Consider the following 14988-nt stretch of genomic DNA (forward strand, 5'->3'; position numbering starts at 1 on the left):
GACTTCGTAACCACGACATGATGATGGCGCAAACGTTTCCTGCCCATCAAGGCATCCCACAGCATCCCGGTTTGCCTCCAGGTCATCCAATGGCTCCCGGTCAACATCCCAATGCTCATCCCGGTGCTGGCATGGTCCAGCAGGTGCATCCCGGCGTGTCGGCACCAGGAGGTCCTCAGGTTAGTCAAGGCGGACCGGTGATGGGTGGGATGCCTCCGGGCGCTGGCACAACTGGTCCGGGGGGTGCTGTACAGGCTCATGCCCTCTCGCATCTTGGCCCTGCTCAAGCGCACATGTTCCAGCAGCCGCATTTTGCACAACAATGTATGTTTCCCAGACTCTTTTCCCAGGGCGACCCCCTTTCCGCCGCCGTCTTGAACGGTTTATCCTCATTGCTTTTTCCCCCGTTTGTATCGTTCCTTTCCTCATGTTATAGCGTGCTAACCTATGCATCACTTAGTTGCCAATAACCCTCAACTCCTGCAGCAGCACCAGCAGCAGCAATATCTCAGGCAGCGTATGATGCTTCAACATCAACAGCAACAGCAACAGCAACAGCACGGCGGGTTACCAGTGCAGCTACCGAACGGGGCACCCGCCCTCAATGCAGCTCAGATCGCTGCCATGCAGGCGAATCCTGCTATGCGCCCGGTGAATCTGCAAATGCAACTTCAACAAATGCCCCATGGACAGCCGCAAAATATTCAGCAGCAACAACAACAATTCTTTGCTATGCAGCAAGCCCAGCAACAAGCGCACCAGGCTCAGATCCAACAGGCGGCTGCCGCAGGGCAGCCCGGCCAGCAGACGCCCCAGCAGCGTGCAGCGGCACAACCCCAGAACGTGCACGATGCCCAGAGTGTCACTCCTCAACCTCAGCCGGGACCGCCGCCACACCAGGGGAGTGCCACCCCTCAACCCAATCCTCCGCCGGTACCTACCTCACAACCACCGCAACAGCAGCCGGCAGCTCCTCAGCCGCAACCTACTCCCAATCCACCTCCGCAACAGCTGCCGCAGGCTCAGCAACCGGGCCAGCAACCACAAGCGCCGCAAGCTGCCCAAGCCCAACCTCAACCTCAACCTAACCAGCAGGGTCCACAGCAGGGTCAACAACAGCCACCGATGACTGCTCAGGAAGCCCAGATCAAGGCGCAACAGCAGCAAAATCCGACCGCCATGATGATGCAGCAGCAACAGCAACGGATGAACATGAAAGGCGCTGCCATCCTGCAGCTCAACTCCTTTGCCGAAAGCCTCAGCTACATCTCCGTATGTCAAATTGACAATTTTTGGCTCGTTATGTCCTCCTGGCCGAGTACTAACTGTTAATAGGGCACTGAGAACGCGAGCACCGATTACAACCAATGGCACAATTTTGTGCTGAGATTCTATTCGCCAGGTGGTGTTCTGAGACACACCGTCTGTAACCCACAAGCAAATTCCTCCAAGCAGTTTGAAATCGCCACTCCTGCTTTGGCGCGTTATTACTTGACCCAGTGTACGAGTGGGATCAAGCATATACAGATGTTGGTTGATGGAGCGCGGGAGAGGGATTCGCCGAACGGAGGCCACATAGTTGAGAGTGCGAAGACTGCTTTCATCTATTGGTTCGCGAATGGAAGTCAGGTATGCATGCGCGGCCCTTGTTCTTCCTAATATACGCTGTTATATTGATGTGGACTAGCTATTTGCGCGCGCGAACATGACGGCCCATTTCGATATGAACAACAAGATTGAGATGCTCGATATCGCGGTGCTGGACCACAACGAATACCTGCCTAGGAGTCAGCTACAGGCTCTGGAACTGGCTGATCAACAGAAACAAAGTCCCAAGGTGTCCAAGAACATGGGAAAACGCGCCCAGGCCAAACAAGCACAACAGCCTGCATTTACCTTGCCCGAATCCATGGTTACTCCGAATGGCGTCCCCACGGCTGTGATGAGTTTCCTTGAGGTAAGCCCTTCCACGTAATCGCTATAAAAGTACTCTTCTGACACTCCTGTGCTATAGGTTGCGGAAACCATCTCTCACATGCAAGTCCTATTCCAATTCTCCCAGCAAAATCCCCACTTAACACCTTCCGAAGCCCTGCGGACTCTGGTGAACACGATGCAGGCGCCGCCTCCCAATGCAGCTTATACGCAGGGTCCCATGAACCCGGCCCTACAGCAAGGCCAGCCACGGGCTCCCAGTATGAGCATGCCTAACCAATTTGCATCTCCTGCCATGACTCATCTCGGCCTACCGGGCGCTCAGGGCTCGCCTCATCTAACCGGCTCCGCGCATCCCAGTCCCGCACAGAGTCACCTCGCAGGACCGCCAGGAATGGTTCCCCAGGGTCAAGTACAAGGCAATATGGCGCAGGGGACCAGTGCGAGCGCAAGTCCCAATGTGAACAACAAGCGCCGTCGGGCTAGCACCGTGAAGATGGAAAACGATGACAACGGCGGCGAGGTTAATGGGACAGCCGGCCAAGCTGCCCCCAAAGTCAAGGCCAGTCCTCGAGTAGGGGCCAAAAAGCAGAAGGGGGGTGGTTAAGTTGTCTAGCTCGATCAGCCAGTAATATTGTCTGCCGCTGGTTTGGGTGCGCTCGTGTCTTCTCTTTTTCTACTTCTGAACTCTTTTCTCTTTCAGTCTCACTCGGCGGGAATATGGCGTACCTTTAGGATACCTATGTGCGAGGCTCTACTTCTGCGTTCCGAACCATCTGCGGGATTCCTGTTATATGTTGAACATAGCTGCCGATTGCGTTCCCCTTTGATGTCTCATGCGAAAGATGGAGATGCGTGTTATGTGGATTTGCGTTGGGCTTACTGATTTTGCCGTATTTCTTGACTGATGTCCCTATCTGCATGTGCTGTGCCGCGCGGAGATTGAGGTGCGGTTGACACATATCCTGAAGTTGAGCGTTGCAGGATTTTTGATATCCACGTTTTTATCATGGGCGATTGAAGTGCTCCGGCGTCCGGTTCTACCTCCCTGGAAATAATTCTGTGTTGATAGTTGCTGCCGTTACTATTGTTACTACTGTACGTGTGGAAGAGCAATGCATTTCCTACTATTATTGCTACTACTATCTTTTTTTCCCTCTCATTCTCGAATAATACGTGGTACCGAACATCCGACTACTAGTTTGGCGGGGACTCTCCACTAAATACTGCGCCTGGCATCGGCATCGGCAGTCTCCGGCCTGGGGCTCCCCTCCCAATGTGAGTGACCCCTCCATCCACTACTACTTTCTTTCCTTCTCCCTCCTCCCTCCACCTTCTCTTCTTTCTTTTCATACTTCATTTACCATCCCTCAAAATATCTCACCATGTCTCACTCCCACTCTCACGACAACGACGTCAGCCACTCCCACGATGATTTCGGTGGTCACGGCCATTCCCACGAGATCCTCGACGGTCCCGGTTCATACATAAACCGCGAGATGCCTCTCTCGGAGGAGCGTGACTGGAAGGACCGTGCCTTTACCATTGGCATTGGAGGGTAAGCTACCCTCACATCCATCCTCATCTTCCGTCTAACTCATCCATGTAGACCCGTCGGATCGGGCAAAACTGCCCTCATGCTGGCCCTCTGCCAGGCCCTCCGCGACGAGTACAACATCGCCGCCGTCACCAACGACATCTTCACCAGGTATACATACAACCCCTCCCCATCCACCACCGACAGGCAGTAATAAACTAACCCAATCCTCCTTTCCACCTCAAAACAGAGAAGACGCCGAATTCCTCACCCGCCACAAAGCCCTCTCGCCGTCCCGCATCCGCGCCATCGAAACCGGCGGCTGCCCTCACGCCGCCGTCCGCGAAGACATCAGCGCCAATCTCCTGGCTCTGCAATCCCTGCACAGACAATTCCAGACCGACCTCCTCCTCATCGAATCCGGAGGCGACAACCTCGCCGCTAACTACAGTCGCGAGCTGGCTGACTTCATTATCTACGTGATTGATGTCGCTGGTGGTGATAAGGTGCCCCGCAAGGGTGGACCCGGTATCACGGGCTCGGATCTGCTGGTTGTGAACAAGATCGATCTGGCTGAGGCCGTCGGTGCGGATTTGGCGGTCATGGAGAGGGATGCGGCTAAGATGAGAGAGGGTGGACCGACGGTGTTTGCTGTGGTTAAGAGTGGGACGAGAGTCCAGGATATTGTTAATCTGATTTTGAGTAGTTGGAAGGCGAGCGGTGCGTATGAACATAGTTTGGCGAGGTGGAAGGCTGGTGCGAAGAGGGGTCTGGGAGTGTGGATGATGCGTGATTTTGATTTAATGTTATTATTATCATATAAAAGAAAATTTCAGTTATTCTATTTGTTCGTTTGTTTCTTGTTCATTGGTGAAGAAGGTTGGTGGTCTATCGTGAAACTTTTGATTTGATATACATACATTCCCAACATGTCCGGTTTTGTATCTCACCCCAACAAACGCCCTTATAATGCAGACAAACAGACGCACACCAGTTGCTCGAAAGAAGGATCGTGACACACAGACGACAATAAAGATGGGGGAGAGAGAGAAAGGAAACAGAAAAATCCTCTCGCGCGATGGTTAGATAGTTAAAGCAGGGTATCTGAAAGTCGTCCTCCAGCAGCAGTAGCAGTAGCAGCAGAACGACAAGAAGAATACTAAACACAAGTGCAGTCGTCCTCGACAGAAGAAAAAGAAGAAGATCAAATCTCCTTCTTGGCAAATCTCGCCAGCGCGGGACCCAAATTCTCCCTCTCGGAGCGCAACTTCTCCTTGTGGCGAGCAGCATGCTCCTTGCGCAACATCTCGGCCTTGACGCGCTTGTCGTCGATGACATTGCGTCGACCCTTCTTGCGGAGATACTTGCGCAACGCACTGTTGCGACCACGACCACGGTTCTTGAGCTTCTCCATGGGGTCTTCGGGTCTGCGATCGAGATCGCGTTCCTCGCGGTTCTTCTTGTCGCTGATCGTGTTGAGCTTTCCGACGAAGTTGGGGTCCAGAGAGATCATCTCCGGTTGCAGCTTGTTCAGCAGACCGCGCACTTCGGCTTCCTGGCGCTGCTTGGTGTTCTCGTACGGGTTGGCCTCCAGGGCGTCGAAGTTGGGTTCACCGGCGCCGGGGACGATGATGCTGGCGAAGCCTTGGTCGTGGCCCACACCGAGAACATCTTCGAAAGGACACCAGCGCATGTTCTCGATGCGTTGGCCGTCGCCGCCCCAGGCCATGTAGGGACTCTGTACCTTGCCTTGGTCGGCGGCCGCGGCGTCGAAGAGACCCCGCCATACGCTGACTTGCGTGCCCCAGCCCACGGCTGTGAGGTTCCGGTCGCTAATGGAGACGGAGGCGCCCGGTTGGTAGCACGAGTAGCTATGTACTTCGCGGAACATGCGGATGTCCCAGACGTTCATCTTTTGGTCTTGGCCGGTCGATACCATGTACCGGCCTTGGCGGTCAATAGCCATCGAGCGGACGGGGCCGCGGTGGACAAGGGCCTTCACGAGCGCCGTTTGTGAGTTGGGAGACCAGAGAGTCACTGTGCCGTTTTGGTGGCCGACGTGTAGGATGGCGTTCCATGGGTTCTGGGCGAGGGAGGTGGGAGCACCGAGGCGGGTGGGCAGCTCGGCGACCATTTGACCGGTTGAGGTGTCGGTGTATTTGAGGTAGCCGCTCATTTGCTACGAGGAGATGGTTAGTATGAGTTCTGTCTGTGGTTGTAAATTGGGAAGCAGGTGCACTTACAGCGCTCGCAAGAAGGAAGTGGTAGGGCAGGAATTCAAGGAAAAGAGGCTCGAGATGCTTGTTGAGACAGTGCAGTTCGACACCGGCATGGTCGTAGATATAGACGGATCTCTTCTGCGCCACGGCGAAGAACTGATTGTTGTGCAGCCACCGAGCATCGCGCACAGTCTCGTTCAATTGCAACTCGCATCCCAACTTTCCATTCCGCCAGTCCATCGTCGCCACATGCCCTTTACGCCCGGCCAACAACAATTCGCGACCATTCCTTGTGTAGTCCATGCGGTAGGGTCCCATATCGGTCAGCTTGAGTTCGAATCCCTTCTTGGCCGTTTCGATGCCGACACTTTCGCGAATCTCATCCTGTCGAACTTTGTACGTCCTTTCCAGCTCTGCCTCGGGCTCGAGGAATCCGGCATCGTGCTCGAGCAAAATCTCCGCATCCTTGGCCTTCAGGGCGGCCTCCTTGTACTTGTCTTCCACGGCTTTGAGGTTGCTGCGCAGTTTTTTGTCGCGAATGCTGTGGGTGTGGATGGATTTACCCCGGCCGTAGGTCTTTTGCGCTTCCATCACTCTTTTGCTTTCTTTGCGCTTGTTGTCGGCCGGCGCAACGGCCGTCGATGTTGGTCCCGCCATGGGGGTGGTGTGTCGATGAGGAGGTGAGTAAGATATGAGGGAATTAGACAGAAGTCCAATAAAGGAACTCGTTTGAGACGACAAATAATGCAAATGTCGTACAGTCAATAAAAGTCAGAGCAGTAGACGGAGGCTCATCGGCAGCTTTTTCTGCGGGTCAAAAGATGAAAATCCGTGCCGAGCGGCTTTGCTTTCCTCGCTTGTTCCTCCACCGCCTAATTTTTTCCTCTCCAACCGCCGCCGGAGTATCAGGTCCAGATCCCTCTAGAGGCCACTCTTTCATTATTCGTGATATCGGGCATTAGGTGTATCGCTTTATTCTCGCTCTTCTAAATATTCACGCTGGCCTCTCTTCCGTACCGATTCAAAGGGTCCAGTGGTGCCAACATGGCGCCCACCCAGACGGTGCAGCATCACCACCGCTCCACAACCAAATCTTCCAATAAACCATACAAGTCTCGCCATGCCTCCAAGAGTGCGCTGAAGGACAAGGCCAAGGGTACGTGCGCCGGGGAAATCCTCATGTGTCTCTTTCTCTGAAATAGCATCATAGACTGACATACATCCAGGCAAGGTCGAAGGACAAGAGCGGGGCACCCGCAAGACCCCTCACCAGCAGCTCAAATCCAAACTCGATCGCCGGAACCAGGCTCGTCAGAAGCAGCAATTGAAACATCAGGAGAAGGCGCAGTCCGTTAGCATTTTCACCGGTCAGAACGGTGCTCCGCGTCATGTGGCGGTTGTGCCGCTTTCCGTTGATATTGATGTGGCTGCCATCATCCGCGCCTTGAACGAGAGTGTCGATGTTTCCGCGGAAATTTCCCCAGACTCCGCCACTCGGGTCCGTGTCGATCGCTTCCGCCAGAGCTTGCAGTACATTCCGGCGAAATATGACTTGATGAACGCTCTGGATGTGTGTCGGATGGCCGATTTCGTGGTCCTGGCGCTTTCCGCCCAGGTCGAAGTGGAGGAACAAGGAGAGCTGCTGCTGCGGTCCATTGAGGGTCAGGGTATCTCGAACGTTATTGCCATGGTTCAGGTGAGTTCAGGCTTCTCGCATATGGCGATAGTCGCCTTTTCACTGACTGGAATTCGTCTAGGGTTTGGACCAGATCAACCCGGCCAAGAAGCGCCCGCAGGTGGCAGCTTCTCTCAAGTCTTTTGCGAACCACTTCTTCCCGTCCGTCGAAAAGGTCCTCTCGGTGGACTCTCGCCAGGAGTGTTCCAACGCCATTCGTTCCCTCTGCACAGCTACACCCAAGGGTATCCGCTGGCGTGATGAGCGCAGTTGGATGTTCGTCGAAAACGTTCAGTGGCCTGAAACCAACGCGCAGGAAGTCGACGATGTTGTGGTCACCGGTGTTGTCCGCGGCAAGGGCCTGAAGGCGGACCGCTTGGTCCATATCCCCGGATGGGGTGATTTTCAGATTGGTGCCATCACAGCAGCACCACTCGCTACTTCCCGCGGGAAGCGTGACGATGCTATGAATGTCGATGAGACTGAGGCTCCCCAGCTGTTGGATGGACCTTCTGCGGACTGCGATGATTTGGCCACTGTGGCACCAGAGGAGATTGAGATGGAAGATGACGAATTCCCTGTTGAGGAAGAGCGCAAGGGTGTGCTCCTGGACGACCACCACTACTTCTCCGATGACGATTCTCACATCCCCCCGAAGCCTAAGAGGCTACCCAAGGGTACCTCGGAGTACCAGTCCGCTTGGTTCTTGGATGACGTGTCGGACTCTGGCTCCGATCTTGAAGACGAGGATGAAGTTGAAGAGATGGAGATGGACACCGCGGGAGCGCCCGAAGATGGTGTCTTCCCCGATAACAGGGATGCCATGACGGAGGCTGGCCCATCGGAGTATCCCCAGTCAGAGATGTTCGTCGACCCGTCACCAGAAGACGAGGCCAAAGACCTGGAGGATTTCCGTGCGAGCCGCAGAAAGGAGGCTAACGAAGATCTGGAGTTCCCTGACGAAATCGAGCTTCACCCTAACGTTCTCGCTCGGGAGCGTCTGGCTCGCTTCAGAGGTCTCAAGAGCTTCAAGACCAGCCCCTGGGAGACATCAGAAGACCGTCCCCACGAGCCGGAGGACTGGCGCCGCCTGCTCCAGTTCGCGGACTACAAGGGTTCGAGGAACAAGTTCCTCCGCGAGGCTCTCGTCGGAGGTGTCAACCCTGGTGTGCGTGTCGATGTGCACCTCAAGGCAGTGCCAGCAACCCTCCGTAGCCGGCCCCAGCCCACATCCCTCTTCTCTCTGCTCCGTCACGAGCACAAGCACACTGTTGTCAACATCAACATGCACCTGAACTCCAGCGTCGAGGAGCCCCTGAAGTCGAAGGAGCAGCTCGTCGTCCAATGCGGTCCTCGCCGTCTGGTCGTCAACCCTATCTTCTCCGCTGGCGACAACACCCCCAACAACGTGCACAAGTTCGACCGCTTCCTCCACCCAGGTCGCAGCGCCGTCGCCTCCTGGATCGGTCCTTTGACCTGGGGCGCTGTGCCCGTCCTCGTCTTCAAGAACAAGACCAACCAGGACCCCGAGGTCATGGACTCCGCCGAGGACGACTCCCTCAACAACTTCGACAACCTCGAACTTATCGGAAACGGTACCATCGTGGCCCCCGACCAGTCCCGCGTTGTCGCCAAGCGCGCCATTCTCACCGGCCACCCTTACAAGATCCACAAGCGCGTCGTCACCGTCCGCTACATGTTCTTCAACCCAGAGGACATCCAGTGGTTCAAGGCCCTCCAGCTCTGGACCAGACGCGGCCGCAGTGGTTACATCAAGGAATCTCTCGGTACGCACGGTTACTTCAAGGCTACCTTCGACGCCAAGATCAACCCCCAGGACTCTATCGGTATCAGTCTGTACAAGCGGGTTTTCCCTCGCAAAGCTCGCGCTCTGGAGGATGTGGTCTACTGAAGATGATATTGGAGCTCGTGTTGTGCCGTTGTCTGTTCGCGCTTGCTTTGGGAAGCCGTTTTCGGGTATGGCACGGCATGGCATGCAGGAACGATATAGAGATATTTTACTTACATACATTACATACTTCACATACTTACTCATGATACCACAAAAGTTCGCTTCGGCATGAATTGATGAACTGTTATTGATTATGATGATCATTTGTTGATGAGTGGTTCGATAGATGGATAGATAGATGGATACAGTCGGCTTGAATTTAGTACCTGGTTTGATTTGACTTGAGTGGTGCAACTTGTCTCGTCTATTCAATTTACTCCTAGAACTAAGCGTTTAATACAGTACAATAAAACGTTGTAGTCTACGATACTAGCGAATGCAATCAGGCGACACTTTTGTTCTTCATTCACGAACATCGATAGTATCTGTCAGTAAGGCATGTCACGCATCCATCGGCGGGTGCAAACCTATGCCAATAGCAGCTATAGTTATGATAGAACAGGACAGGACAGGAAAGACAGGCAAGCCAAGGACACAGTATATCTTTGCACAAAAGGAAAAAAAAAAAAAAACAATACAAACCGCAACCAATTATACGACGGCACAGCATCCATCTACCTATGGGACCAGCCAATGGGGGAAAGGTAGGGAACACAGTTATAAAGTCTGCCCAATTAACTAATCCACCAAGAACAAGAACGAACGAATGGATGAACAGATCAGAAGCAAAACAGAGAAAACGATGATATTGTTGCTGGGAATAGAAGAGAATAGAATAGAATAAGTCTAAGAGAAATCCTCGCCCTGCTCCTCGATACTGTTCTTGATCCGCAACAGTAGAGTCGTCTTCCACTTGTCCAACTTGCTGAGCTGGTCGAATTGGAACAGCTTGTCGGCGAATGCCTCCTGGTCGCCGGCTTCGATAGTCTGGACCAGGTCAACGAGGAGCTGGTGCTCTCTTGTGGAAGCGAAGGTGGTGTCGATGTCGCGGTAGTTCTCGAGGGCTCTGTTGGCGGCTACCAGGTCCTGTGTGGGGTTAGTTATGTCTGAAAGTTATTTCTGAAAGGTATAAAGAAGAGGGACAGCCGTACATTGGTCGCCAAGTGGCAGATACCAGCCTTGAGGAAGTAGTCCTTGACGGACCACTTCATCAGGTTGTTGTTGATCGATGAGCGGCCGATCCGCTCGTAGTGCTCGATAGCCTTGTAGTAGTCGCCTTCGAGAGCGGCCAGGTCTGCTGCCTTCAGGTAGTGCTTGTTGGCAAGACTGGAGAACAACACGTCAGTATAGAATTGTATATGAGAAGGCCGAGAATTGGACGTACGCTTCAGCATTGTCACCGTCGAACCACTCCGCCGCTTTCTCGTAGGCTTCCAGCGCCTTCTTCGTATCTCCAAGCTCCACCTCGTACACCTCGGCCAGATGTTGCTGTTGCGTGGCCGCGCGCCGGAGGTTACCCTTTAGCACGTAGTGTTGGATAGCACTGGAGAGCACGCGAGCGGCGTCCTCGGGGTCGGATTTGCGGTAGACCTTGAACGCTTCGGTCAGGGTGTTTGCTGCATCATCGGGCTCGTTGAGGTTCTGGGTCTGAATAGAGGCAGCCTTCTCGAAGGCAAGGCCGGCCTCCTTGTCTGATCGTTTGGCGATGGGTTAGCGCTCGTTGATCTGAGACAGGGTAGAGAATCACAGGCTTACTCTGCTTCTGCACTCGGAAGGCGTTCGCAGCTTGTGTGTAGAGATCAGCTGCATTCTCGTACTTCTCTGTCCTTCCGCCGAAGAAGCTGAAGCCACCAGATGCGCTGCTGAGCGCTTTGTCGGCCTAATGTACGTCATGGGGGTTAGCGATCGTCGTATTCCAAGCATAGCGATGATGGACAGCGGGGTTCTGGGGGGGAGATTACTCGTTGGAGCAGAACTCGGGGATCTTGGGCCATTTTGTGAAGGTATTGTCGGCCCGAGCAGGTGAATAGGGGAGTGATGCTAGAGGTCAAATTGCAGGTAAAGAGAAGTGGGGATGAATGTCTGGAAGATGAGGAGAAAAGATGGGAGGATGGATCTAGTTTACTGGGCAGCCTCGCGGAATGGCGAGCTCCCCGCCGCTCCGTCAACGTAGGCGGTGGCCACTTTCCGCCCGGTCCATTGGACGTGCTTCTTTTCTTGCTTCTCTGTCAGTATTTCTATAGCATCTTGACTGTCGCAAACGGAAACAGTTCCTCCAATTGTTCGTTTCTTTTATTGTTTATCTATTAAGTATATATTCCTGCATCTGCTAGGGTTTCTTCAAACATGTTCCTCCATGCAGCTCTCCCCCGACTGTCTGCGTTGATCGGTCGTCAACCTTTACGGTGCAGCACCGCCAGGCGCATGTACTCTGCCTCCCAGTCAGGCGACGCAGACATTGACGCCATGCTTGCGAAGCCTACGTGGTCTGTTCGCTCGTTGCTACCAGAAGAATCCGACAATCCATCTGCTCCATCAGTGACCTCAGCGCAACTCCGCCATCTGCTCCGTCTTTCGGCTCTCCCACAACCCGCGACCGAGGAAGAAGAGAAGAAGATGCTTGAAACGCTCGAATCCCAGATTCACTTTGTGAAGCAGGTCCAGCGCATCGATGCCACTGGCGTGGAGCCTCTGCAGAGCATCCGGGACGAAAGTCCAGAAGCGGTGCAGGAGAATACAATTGGACTGGAAAAGCTGAGAGAGGCCTTGTCCAAGGAGAGAGTGGTTGGTCGAAACAAGAGAATCCAGCGAGTGGAGAGTCCGAGGAACGAGCGGCCCGATGGAGACACTTGGGATGGAAACGCGCTTGCCTACGCGTCCAAGACCAAGGGGAAGTTCTTCATTGTCGATACGGGAAAGTCAGCGTGAGCTAAGCTGTCCTGAAGTTGGGTCCAGCCTGTCTGAGAGGAAACCACAATATCGAGCCCGGTTTTTACTGTTGCACGCTGATGGTCTGGGCGCTGAGTCAGCCATGATCTCATTGCCAATGCTGAAACCGACAACCTCCTTATTCTCTGTGCAACCTGTGAAGTTCCTCCACGAACCATCTGTAGCGCAGACGGAAGGCCAGTCAAATCAATCCATTCTGGAACGTGACTCTGGGGCCATCTGCACATATGTGGAAGTCATTTAAGGAAAAGCATGCTAGCAAGTTCGGGTCCGGGCCCTCGCCCTCGCCCGCTCCGCCGAAGAGCGACCGCGACCAAGACTTGACCACCATCTTGGATCGGCCTCAGCGAGCCGACCTGACAGTTCTTGTTGCGGAAATTACTCAACACATGCGAGTTGCGATCGTTCAGAACTTCCACGGTCCAATCTCGAAGGAGAATGACCCCTCACGTGACCAAGCAGCACATGAACAGGACAAGGCCACCGATCCCCTGTCTGTTCAGTCGGATGCGCAGAGTGAGGAAGCAACAGCTGTGACTACTCATTCTGAATACAAGCCCACCGCACAGGATCTCAAATCAGAGGCCAAGTCCCTGACCAGCTTTGATGATTGGAGAGACTCGGTCCTACTGAGGATTGGTGAAGTTGTGAACCGAGATGAGGAATCCGAAGAAGACCTCAGTGAATCAGACCCACCTCAACAATTGCATGAACCGGAAATAGACGAGGACCAAGGCTCTCTGAAGAAGCTCTGCGAGGTCTACCGACCTGTTGAGACTCCTCTTACGCAGCTACCCAAGGCTAAACGACTACTGATTCTCCATTCGCTACTACTTCTGATGCTTAGTCTTGAGCACTACAATGCTCGCTCGCGAGTTCTAATGTTGTATGTAGCGTCAAGTCTGAATCTCGATATCACTATACTCAATGGTGATGAGAGCAAGGTCGCACGTGGATTGCTTGACACTGCTCTTCAGCTCGCGAATGCGGAAGAAGGCCAAGAAAAGAAACGTGACACCTCTAGGAAATGGAAGGTTGGCATAGCTTCTGTGGCAGGAGCTGCACTGATCGGCATCACTGGCGGACTTGCTGCACCGCTGGTTGCAGCTGGCCTTGGCACAGTCTTGGGAGGCCTAGGCCTGGGTGCTACGGCTGCTGCAGGGTATCTAGGTGCCCTTGCAGGTAGTGGAGTAATCGTGGGTGGTCTTTTCGGTGCCTACGGGGGTCGGATGACGGGACGCATGGTCGACAAATATGCCCGTGAGGTGGACGATTTTGCTTTCCTACCTATTCGGGGCTCTCGGCAAAGGTCTGAAGACGAAAGGGAAGCAGCTCAGAATGATCACATGCTCCGAGTCACGATCGGTATTACCGGCTGGGTCACTGAAGAGGACAACTTTGTTGTCCCCTGGCGAGTCATTGGAGCCGATTCCGAGGTTTTCGGCCTGCGCTGGGAAACAGAGCCTTTGATGAAGCTTGGAAATGCTATGAACCTGTTGGTTACAAGCGCTGCCTGGGCAGCGGGTGGGCAGGTGCTCTCCCGGACCATCTTCGCGCAGATCATGAGCGCCGTGATGCTTCCTCTTGGTCTTCTCAAGGTTGCCCGTGTGGCTGATAACCCGTTCAGCATTGCCAAAGCCCGCGCAGACAAAGCGGGCGAGGTCCTTGCGGATGCGCTGATCAGCAAGGTTCAGGGTGAGCGGGCCGTCACACTGATAGGCTACTCGATGGGCTCTCGTGTCATCTTCTCCTGTCTGCAAAGTCTGGCGAAGCGGGGCGCATACGACCTGGTGGAATCGGCAATTCTAATGGGGTCACCTACTCCGTCCAATGCACCACACTGGCGGCGTCTCCGGAGCGTTGTTAGCGGTCGGCTGATCAACGTGTACTCGGAGAACGACGCCGTTCTTGCTCTTCTTTACCGAACCAGCAGTCTGCAACTCGGCGTGGCAGGTCTCCAGCCTGTTCAGGACGTGCCCGGCGTTGAGAATCTGGACGTCAGCGAGACCGTCAGCGGTCACTTGCGCTATCAGTTTCTCATTGGGCGCATTTTGGGTCTTGTTGGCCTGCAGAGTGTAGATGCACAGGAGGTGGCTCGTGAGGAGGCGGCATTGGCAGTGAAGGACAAGAAGCAGGAGCAGGAACGGATCCAAAACGAGCGTCGCGCAGGGGTGAAGGGCGACGAGTCGGCACAGCGAGTGTTGGACAATGGCGATGGAACCGAAGAGGAAGCATTGCATGCTGAGGTTGAACAGGAGACGAGGGATCGACTTTCGCGCATGGAGGTTTCCGAAGGAAGCGAAGACCAACCAGCCCGACCTGAATTCAAGATCAAGAGACGCCCACTTCCGTCAGAGCAGAGCTAGATGTTTATACCCTGATGAACCAATATTAGTGACATTTTCTTGCAATGTACTCGCTCACCTTACACCTTGTTGACAAAGTCGAATAAGTTTCCTGCAGAACTCAGGTGTAATTTCGCATGACCACTGTCTTTTAGTTGTCTTGATGATCGCGATCGAGATAACGGCGAAACGACGCTCGCCGACCGTTGCGACACGCGGGATCAATAGCCATATGCTTACTTCTAGCCTGGCTGCAAGTCATGCATAAGCGCAGCGGTCAGATCGCTGCAAAGTACAAAAAGACTTTCGTCAATAGTACTACTCTGTAGATAGCGACGATCTCAACGTCGACTAGTGAACGTAGTTGAAGCCATTAACGGTTTCCCTCAAATATAAGTGATTCTTTTTTTCTTCGGGTAACCTATCACACACTCTTTCACTACCCCTGAGTACTATATTCCCACCCCCTATTGCTT

General features: G+C 53.9%; 7 protein-coding genes across 7 annotated transcripts; 4 read left to right on the plus strand and 3 right to left on the minus strand.

The window, feature by feature from the left end:
- Nucleotides 1-2948, plus strand: BO83DRAFT_383551 (LIM domain-binding protein). The gene is made up of 5 exons (XM_025532497.1): nucleotides 1-324; nucleotides 461-1272; nucleotides 1336-1629; nucleotides 1688-1957; nucleotides 2015-2948. The coding sequence occupies exons 1-5, from the start codon at nucleotides 24-26 to the stop codon at nucleotides 2540-2542; spliced, it is 2205 nt and encodes a 734-aa protein (XP_025382095.1). The 5' UTR covers nucleotides 1-23; the 3' UTR covers nucleotides 2543-2948.
- On the minus strand, nucleotides 2676-2897 carry BO83DRAFT_404054 (uncharacterized protein; the record flags this gene model as incomplete). Its single annotated transcript, XM_025533675.1, has 1 exon — nucleotides 2676-2897. One exon carries the CDS (start codon nucleotides 2895-2897, stop codon nucleotides 2676-2678), a length of 222 nt encoding a protein of 73 aa, XP_025382096.1.
- Nucleotides 2949-3309: 361 nt separating the features above from the next.
- BO83DRAFT_412737 (urease accessory protein UreG) lies at nucleotides 3310-4383 on the plus strand (the record flags this gene model as incomplete). The annotated part of the gene is made up of 4 exons (XM_025534432.1): nucleotides 3310-3493; nucleotides 3545-3643; nucleotides 3723-4248; nucleotides 4309-4383. Exons 1-4 carry the CDS (start codon nucleotides 3321-3323, stop codon nucleotides 4381-4383), a joined length of 873 nt encoding a protein of 290 aa, XP_025382097.1. The 5' UTR covers nucleotides 3310-3320.
- On the minus strand, nucleotides 4335-6480 carry BO83DRAFT_442200 (WDR46/Utp7 family protein). The gene is made up of 2 exons (XM_025536392.1): nucleotides 5716-6480; nucleotides 4335-5651 (listed from the first exon to the last, which is right to left on the minus strand). Exons 1-2 carry the CDS (start codon nucleotides 6346-6348, stop codon nucleotides 4677-4679), a joined length of 1608 nt encoding a protein of 535 aa, XP_025382098.1. The 5' UTR covers nucleotides 6349-6480; the 3' UTR covers nucleotides 4335-4676.
- Nucleotides 6481-6595: 115 nt separating this feature from the next.
- Nucleotides 6596-9557, plus strand: BO83DRAFT_350110 (small subunit rRNA maturation protein TSR1). Its single transcript, XM_025528892.1, has 3 exons — nucleotides 6596-6847; nucleotides 6918-7387; nucleotides 7449-9557. The coding sequence occupies exons 1-3, from the start codon at nucleotides 6736-6738 to the stop codon at nucleotides 9276-9278; spliced, it is 2412 nt and encodes an 803-aa protein (XP_025382099.1). The 5' UTR covers nucleotides 6596-6735; the 3' UTR covers nucleotides 9279-9557.
- A 266-nt stretch (nucleotides 9558-9823) lies between these two features.
- Nucleotides 9824-11323, minus strand: sec17 (alpha-soluble NSF attachment protein SEC17). The gene is made up of 5 exons (XM_025530011.1): nucleotides 11180-11323; nucleotides 10974-11097; nucleotides 10603-10909; nucleotides 10370-10544; nucleotides 9824-10304 (listed from the first exon to the last, which is right to left on the minus strand). The coding sequence occupies exons 1-5, from the start codon at nucleotides 11210-11212 to the stop codon at nucleotides 10065-10067; spliced, it is 879 nt and encodes a 292-aa protein (XP_025382100.1). The 5' UTR covers nucleotides 11213-11323; the 3' UTR covers nucleotides 9824-10064.
- A 150-nt stretch (nucleotides 11324-11473) lies between these two features.
- BO83DRAFT_421804 (DUF726 domain protein) lies at nucleotides 11474-14533 on the plus strand (the record flags this gene model as incomplete). Its single annotated transcript, XM_025535009.1, has 2 exons — nucleotides 11474-12142; nucleotides 12337-14533. The coding sequence occupies exons 1-2, from the start codon at nucleotides 11565-11567 to the stop codon at nucleotides 14531-14533; spliced, it is 2775 nt and encodes a 924-aa protein (XP_025382101.1). The 5' UTR covers nucleotides 11474-11564.
- Between the last annotated feature and the right edge of the window lie 455 nt (nucleotides 14534-14988).

The sequence above is a fragment of the Aspergillus eucalypticola genome, assembly GCF_003184535.1.
Source record: "Aspergillus eucalypticola CBS 122712 chromosome Unknown BO83scaffold_48, whole genome shotgun sequence".
Lineage (NCBI taxonomy): Eukaryota > Fungi > Ascomycota > Eurotiomycetes > Eurotiales > Aspergillaceae > Aspergillus > Aspergillus eucalypticola.

Excerpts from the sequence above, each read along its gene's own strand:
- BO83DRAFT_383551 (XM_025532497.1), top strand. The coding sequence starts at position 24 with ATGGCGCAAACGTTTCCTGCCCATCAAGGCATCCCACAGCATCCCGGT. Across the intron at positions 1,630-1,687 it reads GGTTCGCGAATGGAAGTCAG|CTATTTGCGCGCGCGAACAT; the intron begins GTATGCATGCGC and ends GATGTGGACTAG. Across the intron at positions 1,958-2,014 it reads CTGTGATGAGTTTCCTTGAG|GTTGCGGAAACCATCTCTCA; the intron begins GTAAGCCCTTCC and ends CCTGTGCTATAG.
- sec17 (XM_025530011.1), bottom strand. The coding sequence starts at position 11,212 with ATGGCCCAAGATCCCCGAGTTCTGCTCCAACGA. Across the intron at positions 11,098-11,179 it reads CCCGAGTTCTGCTCCAACGA|GCCGACAAAGCGCTCAGCAG; the intron begins GTAATCTCCCCC and ends GACGTACATTAG. Across the intron at positions 10,545-10,602 it reads GACGGTGACAATGCTGAAGC|TCTTGCCAACAAGCACTACC; the intron begins GTACGTCCAATT and ends GTTGTTCTCCAG.
- BO83DRAFT_350110 (XM_025528892.1), top strand. The coding sequence starts at position 6,736 with ATGGCGCCCACCCAGACGGTGCAGCATCACCACCGCTCCACAACCAAA. Across the intron at positions 6,848-6,917 it reads GCTGAAGGACAAGGCCAAGG|GCAAGGTCGAAGGACAAGAG; the intron begins GTACGTGCGCCG and ends ACATACATCCAG. Across the intron at positions 7,388-7,448 it reads ACGTTATTGCCATGGTTCAG|GGTTTGGACCAGATCAACCC; the intron begins GTGAGTTCAGGC and ends GAATTCGTCTAG.
- BO83DRAFT_442200 (XM_025536392.1), bottom strand. The coding sequence starts at position 6,348 with ATGGCGGGACCAACATCGACGGCCGTTGCGCCGGCCGACAACAAGCGC. Across the intron at positions 5,652-5,715 it reads ACTTCCTTCTTGCGAGCGCT|CAAATGAGCGGCTACCTCAA; the intron begins GTAAGTGCACCT and ends ATCTCCTCGTAG.